Source organism: Dromiciops gliroides, chromosome 1 (assembly GCF_019393635.1).
Source record: "Dromiciops gliroides isolate mDroGli1 chromosome 1, mDroGli1.pri, whole genome shotgun sequence".
In the NCBI taxonomy this organism is placed as follows: domain Eukaryota; kingdom Metazoa; phylum Chordata; class Mammalia; order Microbiotheria; family Microbiotheriidae; genus Dromiciops; species Dromiciops gliroides.
In genome coordinates, this window is record NC_057861.1 from 524518979 (window position 1) to 524535440 (window position 16462).

The 16462-nt window shown below is 47.7% G+C and overlaps 2 protein-coding genes across 2 annotated transcripts; both read left to right on the plus strand.

Annotated features, from left to right (window-relative positions):
- Window positions 1-216: 216 nt before the first annotated feature.
- Window positions 217-11645, plus strand: PRSS36 (serine protease 36). Its single transcript, XM_043998163.1, has 14 exons — window positions 217-226; window positions 1614-1649; window positions 1853-2015; window positions 2553-2839; window positions 3951-4120; window positions 7190-7427; window positions 7521-7650; window positions 8121-8250; window positions 8388-8621; window positions 8825-9062; window positions 9563-9701; window positions 10293-10558; window positions 10706-10827; window positions 11340-11645. Exons 1-14 carry the CDS (start codon window positions 217-219, stop codon window positions 11643-11645), a joined length of 2469 nt encoding a protein of 822 aa, XP_043854098.1.
- A 2205-nt stretch (window positions 11646-13850) lies between these two features.
- On the plus strand, window positions 13851-16395 carry PRSS8 (serine protease 8). The gene is made up of 6 exons (XM_043977286.1): window positions 13851-13923; window positions 14193-14210; window positions 14661-14826; window positions 15000-15271; window positions 15381-15547; window positions 15851-16395. Exons 1-6 carry the CDS (start codon window positions 13851-13853, stop codon window positions 16160-16162), a joined length of 1008 nt encoding a protein of 335 aa, XP_043833221.1. The 3' UTR covers window positions 16163-16395.
- The last annotated feature ends 67 nt before the right edge of the window (window positions 16396-16462 follow it).

The window sequence follows — 16462 nt, forward strand, 5'->3', positions numbered from 1 at the left end:
AAAATGAGTAGTTGGCCTTCTGACCTCGAGCAAGTCACAGGAGGCCCTTTTTGGGCCTCGATTTCCTTCCTTCCATGCAAAATGTGGGGTGTTGCACTAGACAATATCTAAGGCCCTTTCCAACTCTGACATTCTAGGATTCCAGGCCAGCATTTGATAAGGAGAGTGAGTTCAGGGGCATGAGGCACAGAGGGGAGAAGGAGACGCTGGCTGTCCATGTTGCCTGGTGAGTCTAGGTGGAAGCTAGGCCTTGGACCCCAGCCCAGCCCTCTCCCTTCCCATAGTGCAAGCATCCTGCCTGGCTGCTCTGGGACATGGGATCTGTGATCACATTGTTCAGTATTGGATCAGATTCCCTAGGCTCTTCTCTCTGGGGCTGGCAGGCAGCATGGGTAACTGGAGCAGTGTGAGAAAAAAAAAAAAGCACAATCCAGTAGGCCATCCAACCCTACCCAAGCAGAGGTGAGTCACATCAATGAGGAGCCCCCTCCCTCTCTCAGTGGGTACCAAGCAGGGAGTAAGTAACCTTCCCGTTCAAACTCACAATCTAGGATTCTCATCTCCCAATTCCCAGGGGTACCAAGCAGGGAGTAATCTTCCCATTCAATCTCACAATCTAGGATTTTCATCTCCCAATTCCTAGGAGTCCTCCCCCCAAGCCCCACTTTCTTCTTGGAACTCTGTGTGTGGTCCCCGCCCTCTGGCGCTCATCTCCTAGATTCGGTCCTACCTACTTCATTCTACCCACCCCCATCTTCAGAAAGCAGATGTCTTGCCTTCCAGCTCCAGTAACCAGGTTGGCCTGGCCCCGTGGTTCTCCCTACCCTGTCACTTAGAGATGCATCTAGCCTTGGGGTGGGGCACCCAAATTCCCCACTCCCCTCCTCCAGCCCCAGGACCTCTCCAATTCCCTGGGATGGGCTAAAGCCAGGGAGGGTGGGGCTGTTCCTGAGGCGGGTAGGAACTGCCCCGGGGCTGTGGCTCTTCTATTAAAGGGGAGAGGTCGTCCACTATTCCCCAGAGCTCTGGCATCTCCAGGCTCCACGGCATCATGTTTCCAAGTCTGCTCATTCTTCTGCTACTGGGTAACTATTGGTGTTTGTAGAGGTGGTGAGCAGTCACCAGGCTTGGAGAGTCACCAGGAAGGAATAGTCTCGGGGGTTAGGAAGCTAAGGTTTTAGGAGATAAATGGGTTAATTGAGGGCTAGATGCCTCTGGAAAGGTGTAACTTTAAAGCTGGGGAATGGGAATGAATAGTTTTTGAAGTTAAAGTCCTGGGAGAAGATTTGAACTTTAGCCTGAAGATGAAAAACGGGATGGGGAAGAGCTACTAGTGGGGAAGAGATGAACTAACAATTTAGCGGGGTTTCTTTCTTTCCTGTGTCTTCCCAGCCTTCCACCCTACTCCAGGAAAAACACAAGATCCAGGTAAGAGACTGGGTGAGATCAGATGGATATTCAGGCTGAAAAGGAGGTCAGAGGGAGGGTTGGAGTCAAGTAGTCTTGGATAGGGAAAACCTCTGTCCTTGAGGACAGAAAACCTTGAGGGTAACAGGGACACTCTGAACTGCAGCACTAAAAATGTCTTTCTTATTTGGTTCTTATCTCCCCAGACTTCGGTGCTTTCCTAGAAGAGATCCAAGAACCAGGTAAGGAAAAGAGAGAAAAGACAGCAGTGTTCAGAGAACTGTAGTGGGGTGTGGCTTTTGGCAGATCTCTGGATGGAGGTGGGGGGGGGTGAGATGGGGTTCCTGTGGACCCACAGGACTAGTAGAAGTTTAGAGGGACTGGAGTACAGGGGGGGATGAATTGAAGGAACCAGGGGATGGACTGACTTTAAAATGTCTTGCAGAATGTGGACAAACTTCCCCCCGGGCTCGTGTTGTGGGTGGCTCCCATACCGTCCTGGGAGACTGGCCATGGCAGATCAGTCTCCGTTTATTGGGGAACCACATCTGCGGTGGCTCCCTTATCTCTAAATCCTGGGTCCTAACTGCTGCCCACTGTGTGATACTGTAAGTATATAATCTGCACCCTGTATCTCTCTGACCTTGTCCTTTTCCCTAGGCACATGACTAACTCAGCTGACCCATGCTCACCTCTCTACAAAGGGTCCCACTCTGCCGTGCCAAAAATGCAGCCTAACTCCCACATGCAAGGCAAAGCAAGAGTGCTTTTCTCCTTTATATTTTCCCCAAGGTTCATATACTTCCCTAGAGTTCTTTCCAGATAAGATTGGGTCATTGATTTGGTTTTTCTTGCTAAGCCTTTTTATTCATCTGTGAAAAGGGGTCATCATTTGCACAACATATCTCAAGAACGTGTGTGTGTGTATGTGTGTGAAATTTTGTAAAACACTGGACTCTTCTCTAGTCACCCAGGTTGTAAGTGGCATACACAGTATTTTTAAATCCTGTTTCTAAATCCAAGTGCATTGCTTTCTACCCATAACCTTTTGATCTCATGGGCCTTCACATTCTGGGTTCTAGGTAGCTCCTAGCAGAGGTCCTGCCTTTGCTCATCACTTTCTTTCTCTCTCTCTCTCTTTCCAGTCCTAATGTTACAACATCGATGTTTTCAGTGTTAGTTGGCTTGTCCACTCAGGAAAATGTGGAAGAACAACTGAAGAGACACGCACAGTACAGTGCCGTATCAGAAATTATATTTCATAGTAATTACTCCGATACATCCGACGGGTTTGACATTGCCCTGGTGCATCTGTCTCAACCTGTCAACTACACAGACTTTGTGAAGCCCATCTGCCTGCCCCGTGCCGATCACCACTTCCCCATTGGATCCTCCTGCTGGTCCACAGGCTGGGGAAACTTACAGGAAGGGGGTGAGTCTTATGGGCTAAGGTTACAGATCAATCTCTGCTGTCTGGGGACTTGTCGATGATTCCCCGTTCCCTTCCATTTGTTTCTCATTCCCCTCTCAACTGACACCATTCTTCCAACTAGGCCTCTTCCCTGACTTCTTTGCATTTCCAATTAAGTGTTGGAATTCAAGCAAAAGTGATGTCTTGTTTCTGATACAAGCTACATCATTTCTCCAGTGATTAGATCCTCCTTCTTAAACAAGGACAAATGGCCTGCCTCAAAGGTTTATTGGGAAGGAAGTAGTTGGTAAACCAGTCCATTTTTCTCGTCATTTACCTAACTTGAATTGATAAAATGCTTTCCTTTTCAATTCCCTTCTCTCTTTGCTAGACCCACCCCTGTCATCCCCAACCTATGTTTCAAACCCTTGCTCATTAGGAGATGGTCAACATCAGATTACTTACAGGAAAAAATAGTGACCTTGCTCTAAACCAAGAGCATGAATTAGTGTGTTGTTGGAAGTGGTAGGGTAGTGAATGAATACCTTAGAATCAACAGATTGAGTGTCCAAAAGACTTTGTGCTTTAACTTAAAGAGCCAAAACCAGTAAGGCAGAATGGCATTGTCATTCTAATTTTAAAAGAATGAGGAAACTGAAACTGAACTTGATTGCTAGTGAATGTCTAAAACTGCTCTTCCTCCAAGACCAACAATGTGAGTTTAAAATGGAGGTGGGGGCCAGCTAGGTGGTGAAATGGATAGAGCACCGGCCCTGGAGTCAGGAGGACCTGAGTTCAAATGCGGCCTCAGACACTTAACACTAGCTGTGTGACCCTGGGCAAGTCACTTAACCCCAATTGCCTCACCAAAAATAAAATGGAGATGTCCTTTAGATATTTGGAGATAGGAGTCTAGAGCTAGGGAAGGGTTGGATGGTTGTAGTACAGATTTGAAAATGACCTAACTATAGGGGATAATTTGAAGCTATAGGAGTAGATGAGAAAAGGAGAGAGCATGAGATTATGACATACAATATTTTTTCCTATCACTTAAATCTAACCTTATACCCATCTCCCAAATCCCCTCGGCTTCCACTCACCATTTTCTGAATACCTACCTCTTGCTCCATAGTTTGGATACCCGATTCATGGAAACTCCAGGAGGTGAAACTTAATATTATTGGAAGATCATCCTGTCAGTGTCTCATCAACTCTGGCCCCACTGCCCTAAGCCACAACTTCACTATAACACCATCAATGATATGTGCTGGCTTCAAGGAAGGCAAAAAGGACACCTGCCAGGTAAGAGGGAGATGGTTCTTTGCTGTACCGTTTACTATCAGTGCCTTATAGGAATATTTCATTTCCCTTATGCATATACCAGGCTTTCCAGGCAATCAGGGTTAACTTGACTCGCCCAAAGAGCCACACAGCTAGTAACTGTCTAAGGCCAGGGTTTTTGTTTTTTGACAGGGCAATGAGGGTTAAGTGACTTACCCAGGGTCACACAGCTATTACATGTCAAGTGCCTGAGGCCTGATTTAAATTCAGGTCCTCCTGAATGTTTCCAGGTTTTTCTGAAATCTGCCAATCTGCCTACTCCTCATATATATATATATTTTGGTGAGGCAGTTGGGGTTAAGTGACTTGCCCATGGTCACACAGCTAGTAAGTGTCAAGTGTCTGAGGCTAGATTTGAACTCAGGTCCTCCTGACTTCAGGGCCAGTGCTCTATCCACTGCGCCACCTAGCTGCCCCTACTCCTCATTTCTTACAGCACAATAGTATTCCATTCATACCACAATTTATTCAGCCATTCCCCAATTGATGGGCATAGCCTTGATTTCCAATTCTTTGCCACCACAAACAGAGCAGCTATAAATATTTTTGTACATATGGGTCCTTTTCCTTTTTTTGATATTTCTTTGTGATATAGACCTAGTAGTGGTATTACTGGGTCAAAGGGTATGCACAGTCCAATACCCCTTTGGTCATAGTTCCAAATTGCTTTGCAAAATGGTTGGATCAGTTCACAACTCCTGGACAGTGCATTAGTGTTCCAATTTGATAGGTGTGAGGTGGTACCTCAGAGTTTTCAAATTTGCATTTCTCTAATCAATAGGGATTTAGAGGGGGCAGCTAGGTGGTGCTGTGGATAAAGCACCAGCCCTGGATTCAGGAGGACCTGAGTTAAAATGCGACCTCAGACACTTGACACTTACTAGCTGTGTGACCCTGGGCAAGTCACTTAACCCTCCTTGCCCTGCCCAAAAAAACAAAACAAACAAACAAAATAGTGATTTAGAGCTTTTTTTCATATGGCAATAGATGCTGTTCATTTTCTTTGACCATTTCTCAATTGGGGAATGGCTTGCATTCTTATAAATTTGATTCAGTTCCCTATATATTTTAGAAATGAGGCACTTATCACATTTTACAACACTGGTTGTAAAAATTTCCCAATTTTCTGCTTCCCTTCTAATTTCCTATCTCTTGTTTGGTCATAAATTCTTCTCCATAGATATGTGAGGTAAACTATTCCTTTAATTTTAATTTACGGATGTTATCATCCTTTTATGTCTATATTGTGTACCCATTTTGACCTTATTTTGGTGTATATGGTAAGATGTTCTATTTGAAGGCCAGGTTTGAGCTCAGATCCAGATTTGGTACTATCAGGGTCAAAAGATCTTATGGTCCTTTATCATCTTCACCATATAAGCTGATACAATGTCCCCTTCCCCGCCCCCCCAACTAATCTTAGTACTTAAGATATTGCCGATAATCCTTCCTTATTCTAAACAGTATAATACAATATAGAATTCTTTCTCCCATGGACTGTTAGCTCATAGTCTCCAGGTTACACACCTCATTTAAAAAACTTTTCAAGAATCAAAAATAAGCCTCTGCTTCCCCCCCTCCCCCAACCTTATAAAAACAGTCAAGCGGGGCAGCTAGATGGCTCAGTGGTTAAAGCACTGGCCCTGGATTCAGGAGTACCTGAGTTCAAAGCCGGCCTCAGACACTTGACACTTACTAGCTGTGTGACCCTGGGCAAGTCACTTAACCCCCAATGCCCCGCAAAAAAAAAAAAAATAGTCGAGCAAAATTTCCACATAGCAACGTTCACAAAACTGTGCTGACTTTCCACTTCTCATAAGTGGGGAGCATCTTATTTCATCCTAGTTGGATTTGGCCCCATTATTGAAGCCTGTCCAGATCTTTTTGCATTCTGGCATCTGGTGTTCATAGATAATATGTCTGGAGCTAAGACAGGATCTTGGAAGTGAAGAAGTGTATCAGACCCTACTATGTACAAATTGCTAGGTAGCAAATGGAGCTTTTTGCTTCCAAGCTTTCCTCAAAGGTGATACAACACCTCCCTGGGTGGTTTTTGACAATAAAATGAGATTTATATAAAAGTGCAGAATGCCTATTAATCCTATTAATCTCACTAAGAAGAATGTTTATGAAATACAGCTGGATCCCAATAAATTCAAATAATCCTGTGAAGTGGTCACATTTCAAGTGCCCATTTAGTATTTGTACTGGGCTGCAGTAACAGACAGCCATTTTTTTTGCCTTAGAACTTTAAGGAGGGGGCAGCTAGGTGGCACAGTGGATTAAAGCACCAGCCCTGGTTTCAGGAGGACCTGAGTTCAAATCCAGCCTCAGACACTTGACACTTACTAGCTGTGTGACCCTGGGCAAGTAACTTAACTCCCATTGCCCTGCAAAAAAAAGAAAAGAACTTCAAGGAGTCTAAATTCAAATACATGGCACCCCTTCATGGTATGTTTAAATTAACCAGGAGTTAGCTGTTTATACTTAAAACCCAAATATACTACCAATTTTGGGTTTTGTTGGGTGTTTTTTTGTCTTTTTAGTAAGGCAATTGGGGTTAAGTGACTTACCCAGGGTCACACAGCTAGTAAGTGTTAAGTGTCTGAGGCCGCATTTGAACTCAGGTACTCCTGACTCCAGGGCCGGTGCTCTATCCACTATGCCACCTAGCTGCCCCTGTTGGGTGTTTTTTTTTTTGGGGGGGGGTGAGGCAATGAGGGTTAAGAGGCCCCATTTGAACTCAGGTCCTCCTGACTTCAGAACCAATAGTACTCTATCCACTGGGCCACCTAGCTGCCCATTAATCTTGGGTTTTCAAAAAGCCATTTTTATTCTATTCTTCCTGTCTTAAGGTTAACAGTAGAAATGAGATCACTGAGACCCAGAGAAACAGGTGACTTGCCCAAGGTCATACAGCTAATGGGGTAGACAGCCAGTTCTTAATTAGCTACTGTTCCATCCATTTGAATAGAAAGAATTGTTGTATCAGTACCCTATCTAAGATCAGACTCCCTCTAATTTGTACAGGGGGACTCAGGGGGTCCACTGGTCTGTGAGGAACAAGGTCAATGGTTCCTGGCTGGAATCACCAGTTTTGGCATCGGCTGTGCGAGGAGGAACCGGCCAGGAGTCTTCACAGCTGTCAATGCTTATGAATCCTGGATCCAGGAACGTGTGAATGACACTTCCTTCCCAGAACAACCCAAGCCTATCCCAGCAGATATTCCAGATGAGCCTCTTAACAACTGTACCCTTGCCTTGCCAGGTAAGCCATGAATTCAGGGTGATCTTGATTTCTGATCTGAGGATGGTAATACTTGAGTCTAATCCTCTTTAATGCTGTCTCCTGACCCCTTAGAATGTGGGCTTGCCACCCAACCTGGTGAGTGGGCCTGGAAGGCAATGGTAGTCACGCCAAAATCCAAGCCCTGCCACGGGATGTTGGTAGCAGATAACTGGGTCCTCGCACCAGCCAGCTGCTTCCAAGGGTGAGTGTTAGAGGCATCATCCTAGGTTTGTAAACTTGTACCTGGGGGTACTGGTCATGGAGAGGGACTTACTGAACTCTTCCCCCCTTATTGTTTTTTTTAAGTATAGGGAGGTCAGGAGGCTTTATTTATTCATCTATTCTTTCATTTGTTCATTTATTTATTTGTTTGTTTATTTGTGGGGCAATGGGGGTTAAGTGACTAGCCCAGGGTCACACAACTAGTTAGCAAGTGGCAAGTGTCTGAGGCTGGTTTTGAACTCAGGTCCACCTGAATCCAGGGCCAGTGCTTTATCCATTGAGCCACCTAGCTGCCCCCCCCCCTTATCTTATGGAACCCTTAAATCCATAGACAAGGTGAAAGTATCAAATGTTTCTTAGGACATAGTGGAACCCACAGTGCTATGTCTGAATTGAGGCATGGGGGATGCCTCTGTCTGAATAAATGGCTTTCTCCTCTCTCCCGGACAGCCTGGAGGATGACACTAGTGACTGGAAAGTGGTCTTGCCCAATACAGAAAGCAAACCTGTTCAACGAATTGTGGTAAATGACAACTTCACAAAGGATTATGGCTACGATCTGGCCTTGTTGGAGCTGGAAGTAGCTGTAAACAACACTGAATATGCCTTGCCTGTGTGCTTGCCCCAATTAGAACACTACTTTCTTCCTAAGGACAGTTGCTTTTTGACACAGTGGGGTCCTGGAGGTGAGTCCTGACCCACAATTCCCCTCTCCAGACCCAGCTGAGGGATCATTCACCATGCTCCCTGTTGGTCAGCCTCAGCACTTACTTACTCTGTCTTCCAGAGCCACTCCAGTTCTCCAGTTCCATGATGGAGGCCGAAATGATGCATCCCTGGTGGTGTTATTGCCTACATGGCCAGCAGGGGGAGAAAGTGCCTCTTCCTGGGGTAAACCCAAGAATCTTGTGTGCTGACTACCCGAGAGAGGAGGAGACAAACGCCTGTTGGGTGAGTGAGGGTTGAGTCTAAATCATAGCCTCAGGTTAGGGGTCTGTGGATCCACATTCCAGCAATATTTAAAGGACCAGCTTCTAAGGTTCTTGGGAGAAGGGGATTTGTTTGGTAACCCAAGGGCTGGAGGAACGTTCCAAGTTCCCAGACATACCCAAGCCTCAGACTCCTTCATCTCATCATAACTTCTTGTTTCACAGAATGTTAGCAGTTGGGCCCTCCTTTGCCATGAAGCAGGGACCTGGCTTTTGGCAGGTATTTCAATGCCGGCAGAAGAGAACTGTCTTCAGCCTCGGGTCTTCAACCCAATGCAACATCATGATCTTTGGATAAGGAGCGTTGCCCTTTCAGTCTTCCCGGAGGAACAACTGGTCTGGGACGACGAAGGTTTCAAAGAGCTGTATTATAGGGAAGAGCTAATGACTTGTCCCCCAAGAAGTAAGAAAATCTTCCAACTTCAAACAGGACTTGGTGATAGGAAGAGGGGAGGATGTGGTAATTACCTGGCAGTGCAGTGTAGGAATTCACTTATTCCTAGTGGTTGGGCTGGGGGGAGATGCAATGGTTTCTCGAAGGGGGAGGATCAGTCCTTGTTTGGTCAGGGGGGTATTTTCAGGTATTTCATAGTAAGGAATTCAATATCAATGGTTCCACTTGGTGAAGGAATATTTTAGGGGTGGAATTCAATCATTTCAGTCAGGTTTCCATTTCATTGGTTCCATGGGGAGAGGACTAATGGAGGGAAGGTGGTGAATCCATGGTGGAGGTTGGGATTTTTGTGGGTTGTTGTTTAGTGGGTGTAAAAGGGACTCATGATGTGCATAGGCTGGGAATTAGTAATGCTTTATGTCTGGAGATGTTCAGTGGTTCCATGGGGAAAGGGGAACATTTGGAGAGAACTCAATGGCTGACAGGAATCCTGTTTTGTTCTTCTCCAGCTTGCGGCCTTCGACCAAATCTGAGAAATAGTAATCCGTGGCCCTGGGTAGCAGAGGTGTATGGGGCAAGGGGTGAAGTTTGCATGGGCATTCTGGTGAGCCCTGGATGGGTCCTAGTAGCCACTCACTGTCTGACTAGGTAGGTCTTGCCCATGAGGTATTATTCTAAAAATGGGATTTCAGTGCTTTTGAGAGGAAATTTAGTGATTACATATAGTGTGGAGGGGAGCTTTTCGTGGTTCCTGGGGAGGGAGGAAAATCACAAATCCATGGGAAGTGGGGATCCAGGTCCCTACTGGAAAGGGGAAGGAGACTCAATGGTGGATTCGAATTCTGTGAAATCTTTTAATGCCCCTGGAGATCCTTTTGTGAGAGCTAGAGGCGGGGAGGGGAGGGGAGTGTGGAATCTGCCCTAGAGGCACCAGGCACCAACCATGCAGTAGTAAATTTTGTTTTGTTTTGTTTTTTAGTGAGGCAATTGGGGTTAAGTGATTTGCCCAGGGTCACACAGCTAGTAAGTGTTAAGTGTCTGAGGCCACATTTGAACTCAGGTACTCCAGTGCTCTATCCACTGCATCACCTAGCTGCCCCCACCCAGTAGTAAATTGACCCTGAGTGAATAGTGGAAATGGAATCAGCCCAGTTCGAGAGGGGGTGGAGAAGGATTTTTTACAACAAGGGGGAAAACAACATTGAACATTTAAGTGGGAAACTGATCTCATCCCAACAGGGAGGCCTCCACAGCAGCTGGTCTTGAGGTTTTCCTGGGTGTATCAGCAGCTAATCCCATTATCCAGGGCTACCAGGTGTCACGGTCAGTCTCCAGCATTCACTTGCCCCAAGGAATGGGATCCAGAGCATCCCTAGCACTCTTGGAACTAGAGACTAGGGTGGAGCCCTCTCCCTCCATCCTTCCTGTCTGCCTTCACTCTGGGCCTGTCCCATCTCCTGAGGCAAGCTGCTGGGTGCTGGGCTGGAAAGACTCTGTCAACCACGGTGAGCAAAGCCAAAGGGAAGAGGGGGCTAGGGGCATATCCTTGGTGGGGGCTTGGGTGTATCTTAAAAGCCCCCCTCTGTGCAATGAGGGGAATTGGAGAGATGACCCTTGCCATTGCTGATGATCTATGGTTCTATCACCCTCAGTCCTCATGGCTGTTCCAGTTACCATCATGACCCCCCAACATTGCCACTGCCTCCACCGAGGCACACTACCCCCCGGAACCATGTGTGTTCAGTATTCCAGTGAACAGGAAGACAGATGTGAGGTATGAATGGTCAAGAGAAGGGAGGGAGATAAGACAGACCTGGGACCACACAGAACAGTGTTTCTGGGAAGGGCGAGGTGGAAGAGAAACTGGGGAGGGGGTGGGGGAGACAGAACCTGGCCCATGGTGGGGGGTGGGGGGGTGGGGGTGGGGGGGATACACTACCATTCATTGAACAGAGTACTGGTAGTCAGAAACAACTGGATTTTTTTTTTTTAGTGAGGCAACTGGGGTTAAGTGACTTGCCCAGGGTCACACAGCTAGTAAGTGTTAAGTGTCTGAGGCAGGATTTGAACCCAGGTACTCCTGACTCCAGGGCCGGTGCTCTATCCACTGCTCCACCTAGCTGCTCCGAAACAACTGGATTTTGAAGTCTAGACCTAACCTGACTTGGGTGACTTGGTTTCCCCTGTTAGGTTATCTGTAAAATGGGGATTTTACTGTCCACCTGGCCTTATATTAGAACTTTACATTGCTTCATTATAAACATTGTTCCAAATTCTCTCCTCCAGATGAACTCTGGGTCATCCCTCCTGTGCGAAGAAGAACATGGCTCCTGGGTCCTCATTGGCCAGTCCATTAAGGGAAGCCAGGAGCTCTTTGCTCCAGTGTCCAGAGAAGCATCCTGGTTCTCCCAGACTCTAGGGAATATAACCTTCTTTGCTCAGTCCGAGGAGACCGATGCAGCTGCCCAGGAAACTAGTTACCTTTGCCCTCAAGAACTGAGTGGGACCCCAAGCGCATTGAGCAGCGCCCCAACACTTCCAAGAGCTGCCCTTCTACTGATGTTACCTCTGTTTCTCCTACTCCGACTCTGAAGGCTAGGGGAGAAGATGCCAAATGTCACTATTTCTGTTCCCTTCATCAAGTCATAAGCGGCTGCCTCTGCTGGAATGTGCCCAGACCAGTTCCAGGCTGGGAACCTCGAAAGCTTCCCCCTATACACACCTTCAAGGATGATGGAACTGTTCAACCCTGGGTGTCTAATTGGACTTGCGTTCCAACCGCTGCTAATTTGAGCCAAAGAATCCCGGGGGTGGGTTGAATACCTGGGTAATAAAACAATGCCAACATTGCCAGGGGCTGCTTTCATGCCTGATGCCTATGAGACTGGGGGAAGCACCCAAGGGCTGGGGGAGGCACCCAAGGGCTAAGAGAACATTAAGTTCAGAATTGGTTTCGGGGGAGACTAAGCAACTGAGGTTAGAGAAATCACAACCTGATGTGGACTTGGGATGAGAGAGCACAGTTGAGCAGGTCAAAAGGAAAAAACCAACACTGGCTTTGGGGGGTGGGGGGTCTTGCCATAATTGGGAGGAAATAGGGAGTTGAATCTCAGTCTGGCTTAAGGTAGGAACCACACAAGAGGTGTGTGATAGACTGAAAACCTGGAAAACTTCTAGAGGGACAAAACTCAAAAGGCTGGATATGAACTCCTGGGACCATTTAGAAGGGACCTCAGGACTGGTTGTTTCTAAGGCCCTAGGGGTGTCTTGGGACCAGAGCTGGCCTGACAAAACACAAGTGCCAGAGGTTTGAGTCAGGAGCAGGGCTGGAAGAGATGTGTAGCTGATGTGTGTAGAATGTGTGGCAGCTGCCTTTCATTCCTGCCTTCCTGGGTAGGGTGTGCCCAAGGTCAGCTGGGTATTTGTCACCAGTAGCAAAGGAGCACCAGTCTTGCCCTCCCAGGTGTTCTATCTCCTTTCAGACAAACAGGTCCACCCCCCCACCCCCGCCAAAGAAAAAGGAAAAGGAAAAAACCCCAAAGCCCATAACCTATCCATTAGGAATAGGGACTATAGAGCTGTATTAGAACTACCAGAGGGAGGAAATTGCCTTCACCAATGAAATCAAGTGATTTATCCAATGCATCAGATAACCAGAATGCTTCAGTAGTTTAGACTTGACCTAGTGCTTCCTGGTTCAGAACTGTAATAATTACAATCTAGTATATTTTCCCATTTTCCACTTATCTGGTTAAGTATCTCGTCCCTTGAAATAAATGGGCAGGTTATTTGTCAAATGAAGAATACCAACGGTATCCTAAAACACACTGCAGCATTTTCATCTTCCCAGTCTCCTTCATGGGTCAGAACATCCCAGGAATTCCCTTCCCGTAGTCCAGTCAGGAGGGTAAACTGTAGTTTTAAGAGCCCAAATCCTGCATCTCCCTGTGCTGTTTGGGTAGTATTCAAATCTGATCCTTTCCAGAGGGGGAAAGGAATTTAATTGCAATCCAGAGAACTAGACATGATCATATGTAGAATGTCACATTCTCACACCCCAGTCAGCCTTTTGAGTCATGAAAAGGAATTTTATTACTCCCTCCCCCCTCCCCCACTTTGGTCATTGAGATATAAGATTCTGTAATATGAAATCTGTTCCCCTCTGTTCCCCCTGATCTATTCACATTAATATTCCTAGATCCTTGTAAAACAGTGGTGGGGTCACAGAATGAAGCCTGGTTTTGAACTGGGACCCTAAGAAAAGGCTTACGAGAAAAGTATCACCTACAATTTGATCTACCCTACGATAATAGTTTAAGAACTAAAAAACAAAACAAAACACTTCACAGCTTCCCAGACCTTGATGGCTGAGAAGAAAGAGTTACAGTTTGGAAATGTTCTTAAAAGACTCAAAATACATAACAAAAGACCGGATTCTGAGAAAGCCATTTATGTCACAGACACGGACCCCAGCCCAACCTCCACCAGCTTCAGGTAGGAGGTGGAGCTTAGTGGGGTAGGCGTTACTGCTCAGAGAGGGGAAGTCCCTGTAGGTCTAACCTGACCAGTGAACAAGCTGGACTGCCTGGCAGGTAGGGGCGGGGTAGGGCGGGAACAGGTGACACCGGTTACCAGCTCAACCATTCCAAACCCCTCCCTGAGAGCCTGAGCCTCCGTCGCTCAGCCCCATTCCTACCCTTTGTTGGGGTAGCCAACTAGTTCATTTACAACAGTCTTCCCAGCCCCTGACAGACCTGCCGGGTCTGGGGGAAGGCAGGTATGTTCCAGACTTGGGCCATGAGCTGGAAGAGGATGGGCCTCGGGTCAGAGTGGCTCCTAGCGTTGGTGAATCTGCTACTGCTGGGAAGGGGTGAGTGAAGGCAGCAAGGCCAGTAGGACAGTAGGTGGCCAGTCCCTTCCCCCCACCCACCTTCCCTAATCCTGTTCTGTTCCCTAATCCCTGGGTTTGTCTGCTCCCCTCTCCCCAGTCATGGCTCATTTAGCCTTTCTTCCAATCCCTCAGTCTTCCAGATTTTCTACCCCACCCCTGGCCTTCATCCCATCCAAATATCCCAGCCCCCAAACCCACCAGAGCTTTCCCGCCCAGTTCACCAGCTCATCTTCTCTCTTTGCTTTCAGGGGCTGTTGGGAAAGAAGGTAAGAACCTGAGGGAAGGGAGGGGAGGGAAAGGGTGGGACAGGAAGGGGGAAGGGGGAAGAGGAGGAGAAAAAGAAATGGGGGGAGAAAAGGACTTTGGGGAATGGGGAGGAAGAAAGAGGGAGGAGAGGAAGAGGGAAATAGAAAAGGGGCCCGGAGAGATGGGGGAGGGGAGGTGGAGGAACAATATAGAGAGGAGATACGGAGGAGAGGGAAGGGGATCAGAAAATTGGGGGTGGGGAAGGAAGGACAGAGGAGAATGGGTATGGAGGAAAGGGGGTATACAGAGTTAGGAGAGGGAGAGGACTGATTAAGAGAGATAGCGAGAGTGCATGCTGAACAGGGTTGAAGGAGGAGAGAAATGATTGCCTAGATGGTTGGGAAAGGAGTCCTGTAACCCTCCCCCGCCAAAAGTCCCTAAACAGCTCCCCCTCTTTTGCCCTCTTCCAGAAGTTTCCTGTGGCGTGGCCCCACAGGCACGAATCGTGGGGGGTAGCAATGCCTCCCCAGGTCAGTGGCCATGGCAGGTCAGCATCAACTACAATGGCGTCCATGTATGCGGTGGCTCTCTTGTATCCAAACAATGGGTGCTGACAGCTGCCCACTGCTTCCCAAGGTTAGACCAAGGGTTGGGAGAGTTAAGTATGGGGAGGCATGGAGCTGGGAACTCTTGGGGAGAGAAACGGAAGGGAGAAAGGATGTTGATTGGATTTGGAAATGGAGGGAAACGGTGGAAGGGATGAGGGAAACCTTGATCCCAGCTCTCTTCTTCACTTCCTCTCTTCTCAGGGAGCACAGGCTGAATGACTACGAGGTGAAGCTGGGGGCCCATCAGCTCAGCACCTATAACCCTGACATAGTGGTTAATACTGTAAGCAAGGTCTTCACCCATCATAACTATGTGGAAGAGGGCTCCCAGGGTGACATTGCTCTCCTTCAACTAAAGGATCCGGTGACCTTCTCGAGGTCCATCCGGCCTGTTTGCCTACCAGCAGCCAATGTCTCCTTCCCCAATGGCCTCCGCTGCACTGTCACAGGCTGGGGTAACACACACAGCTCAGGTAAGGTTCCTGTGGGTCTCTAAGAGCCCATGACATTCATCAAAGAGATGGAGAAGATGGGAGGAGGGAGGATTTGATAATGTATCCTTATTATCTCCTTTCTTTGCAGTGAGTCTCCCTAATCCCAAGATCTTACAACAGCTGGAGGTCCCCTTAATTAGCCGAGAGACCTGCAACTGTCTTTACAATATAAAGCCCGATCCTGAGGAGCCACACATCATCCAGCCAGACATGGTGTGTGCTGGCTTTGTACAAGGTGGCAAAGATGCCTGCCAGGTAAGGGCCTGGTCTTGGGTGGGGAGATAACGAGGGTCATGAGAAGTAAAAGACACCTGAGTCCTAAGAAGAAGCAGGGACTGAGATACTGGATTTCACCTGGGCCATGAAGGGGAGACCTGGGAAGCAAGATGCCTGAGCTGAAAACTCAGCTGTTTGGCTTGGCAAATCCACTAGTTGTGTGACCTTAGGGAAGCCACTTCCTTTCTCCTTGCCCGTCATCCTCACCTAGGAAATGATGGGGTTGGGCTAGATCTCCAAGGTCCTTCCTGTTCTAACCTTTTATGGTTTCTCTATCTCCAGGGAGATTCTGGAGGGCCACTCTCTTGCCCTGTCGGGGGCCGCTGGTTCCTGGCTGGGGTTGTGAGCTGGGGAGATGCCTGTGGGGCTCCCAACAGACCCGGAGTCTATACTCTGACCTCCAGCTACGCTTCATGGATACACCAGAAGGTCTCAGAGATTCAGCCACGCTACGTGCCCCTGACCCAAGAGTCCCATTTGGACATAAACCTTTGCAAAAAGGATGTTGGCAAGATCATCTCGGCCTCAGCCGTCCTGGCTCCAAGCCTGCTCCTGTCCCTCGGCATGTCAGTCTTTTACCACCTCCTGCTCTAGAACGCAGCGTAATCACTACAGACTTTGCCTGGTTTTGCTGGAAGGCTTAGTCCCTTCTCCATTCATTGACTCCTGGATAACTGACATGCTCCTGATTCCCCCCCAACCCTAGAGGACTGAGCCACTCCCTTCTCACTGGGACCTGAAGCTTCAGACTGTGGAATTGAGGTCTACCTTTAAAACCAACTGTCCATGTCTCGAACACTTACTATTTGTGTGCCTTGGGGATCAATAACCTGAGACTCAGTTTCCTCGTCTGTAAAATGAGAGGATTGGATTGGATGGCCTCCAAACGGCCTT

Excerpts from the sequence above, each read along its gene's own strand:
- PRSS36 (XM_043998163.1), top strand. Across the intron at positions 8,622-8,824 it reads AGGAGACAAACGCCTGTTGG|AATGTTAGCAGTTGGGCCCT; the intron begins GTGAGTGAGGGT and ends CTTGTTTCACAG. Across the intron at positions 9,702-10,292 it reads GCCACTCACTGTCTGACTAG|GGAGGCCTCCACAGCAGCTG; the intron begins GTAGGTCTTGCC and ends TCATCCCAACAG.
- PRSS8 (XM_043977286.1), top strand. The coding sequence starts at position 13,851 with ATGAGCTGGAAGAGGATGGGCCTCGGGTCAGAGTGGCTCCTAGCGTTG. Across the intron at positions 14,827-14,999 it reads GCTGCCCACTGCTTCCCAAG|GGAGCACAGGCTGAATGACT; the intron begins GTTAGACCAAGG and ends CTCTCTTCTCAG. Across the intron at positions 15,548-15,850 it reads GTGGCAAAGATGCCTGCCAG|GGAGATTCTGGAGGGCCACT; the intron begins GTAAGGGCCTGG and ends CTCTATCTCCAG.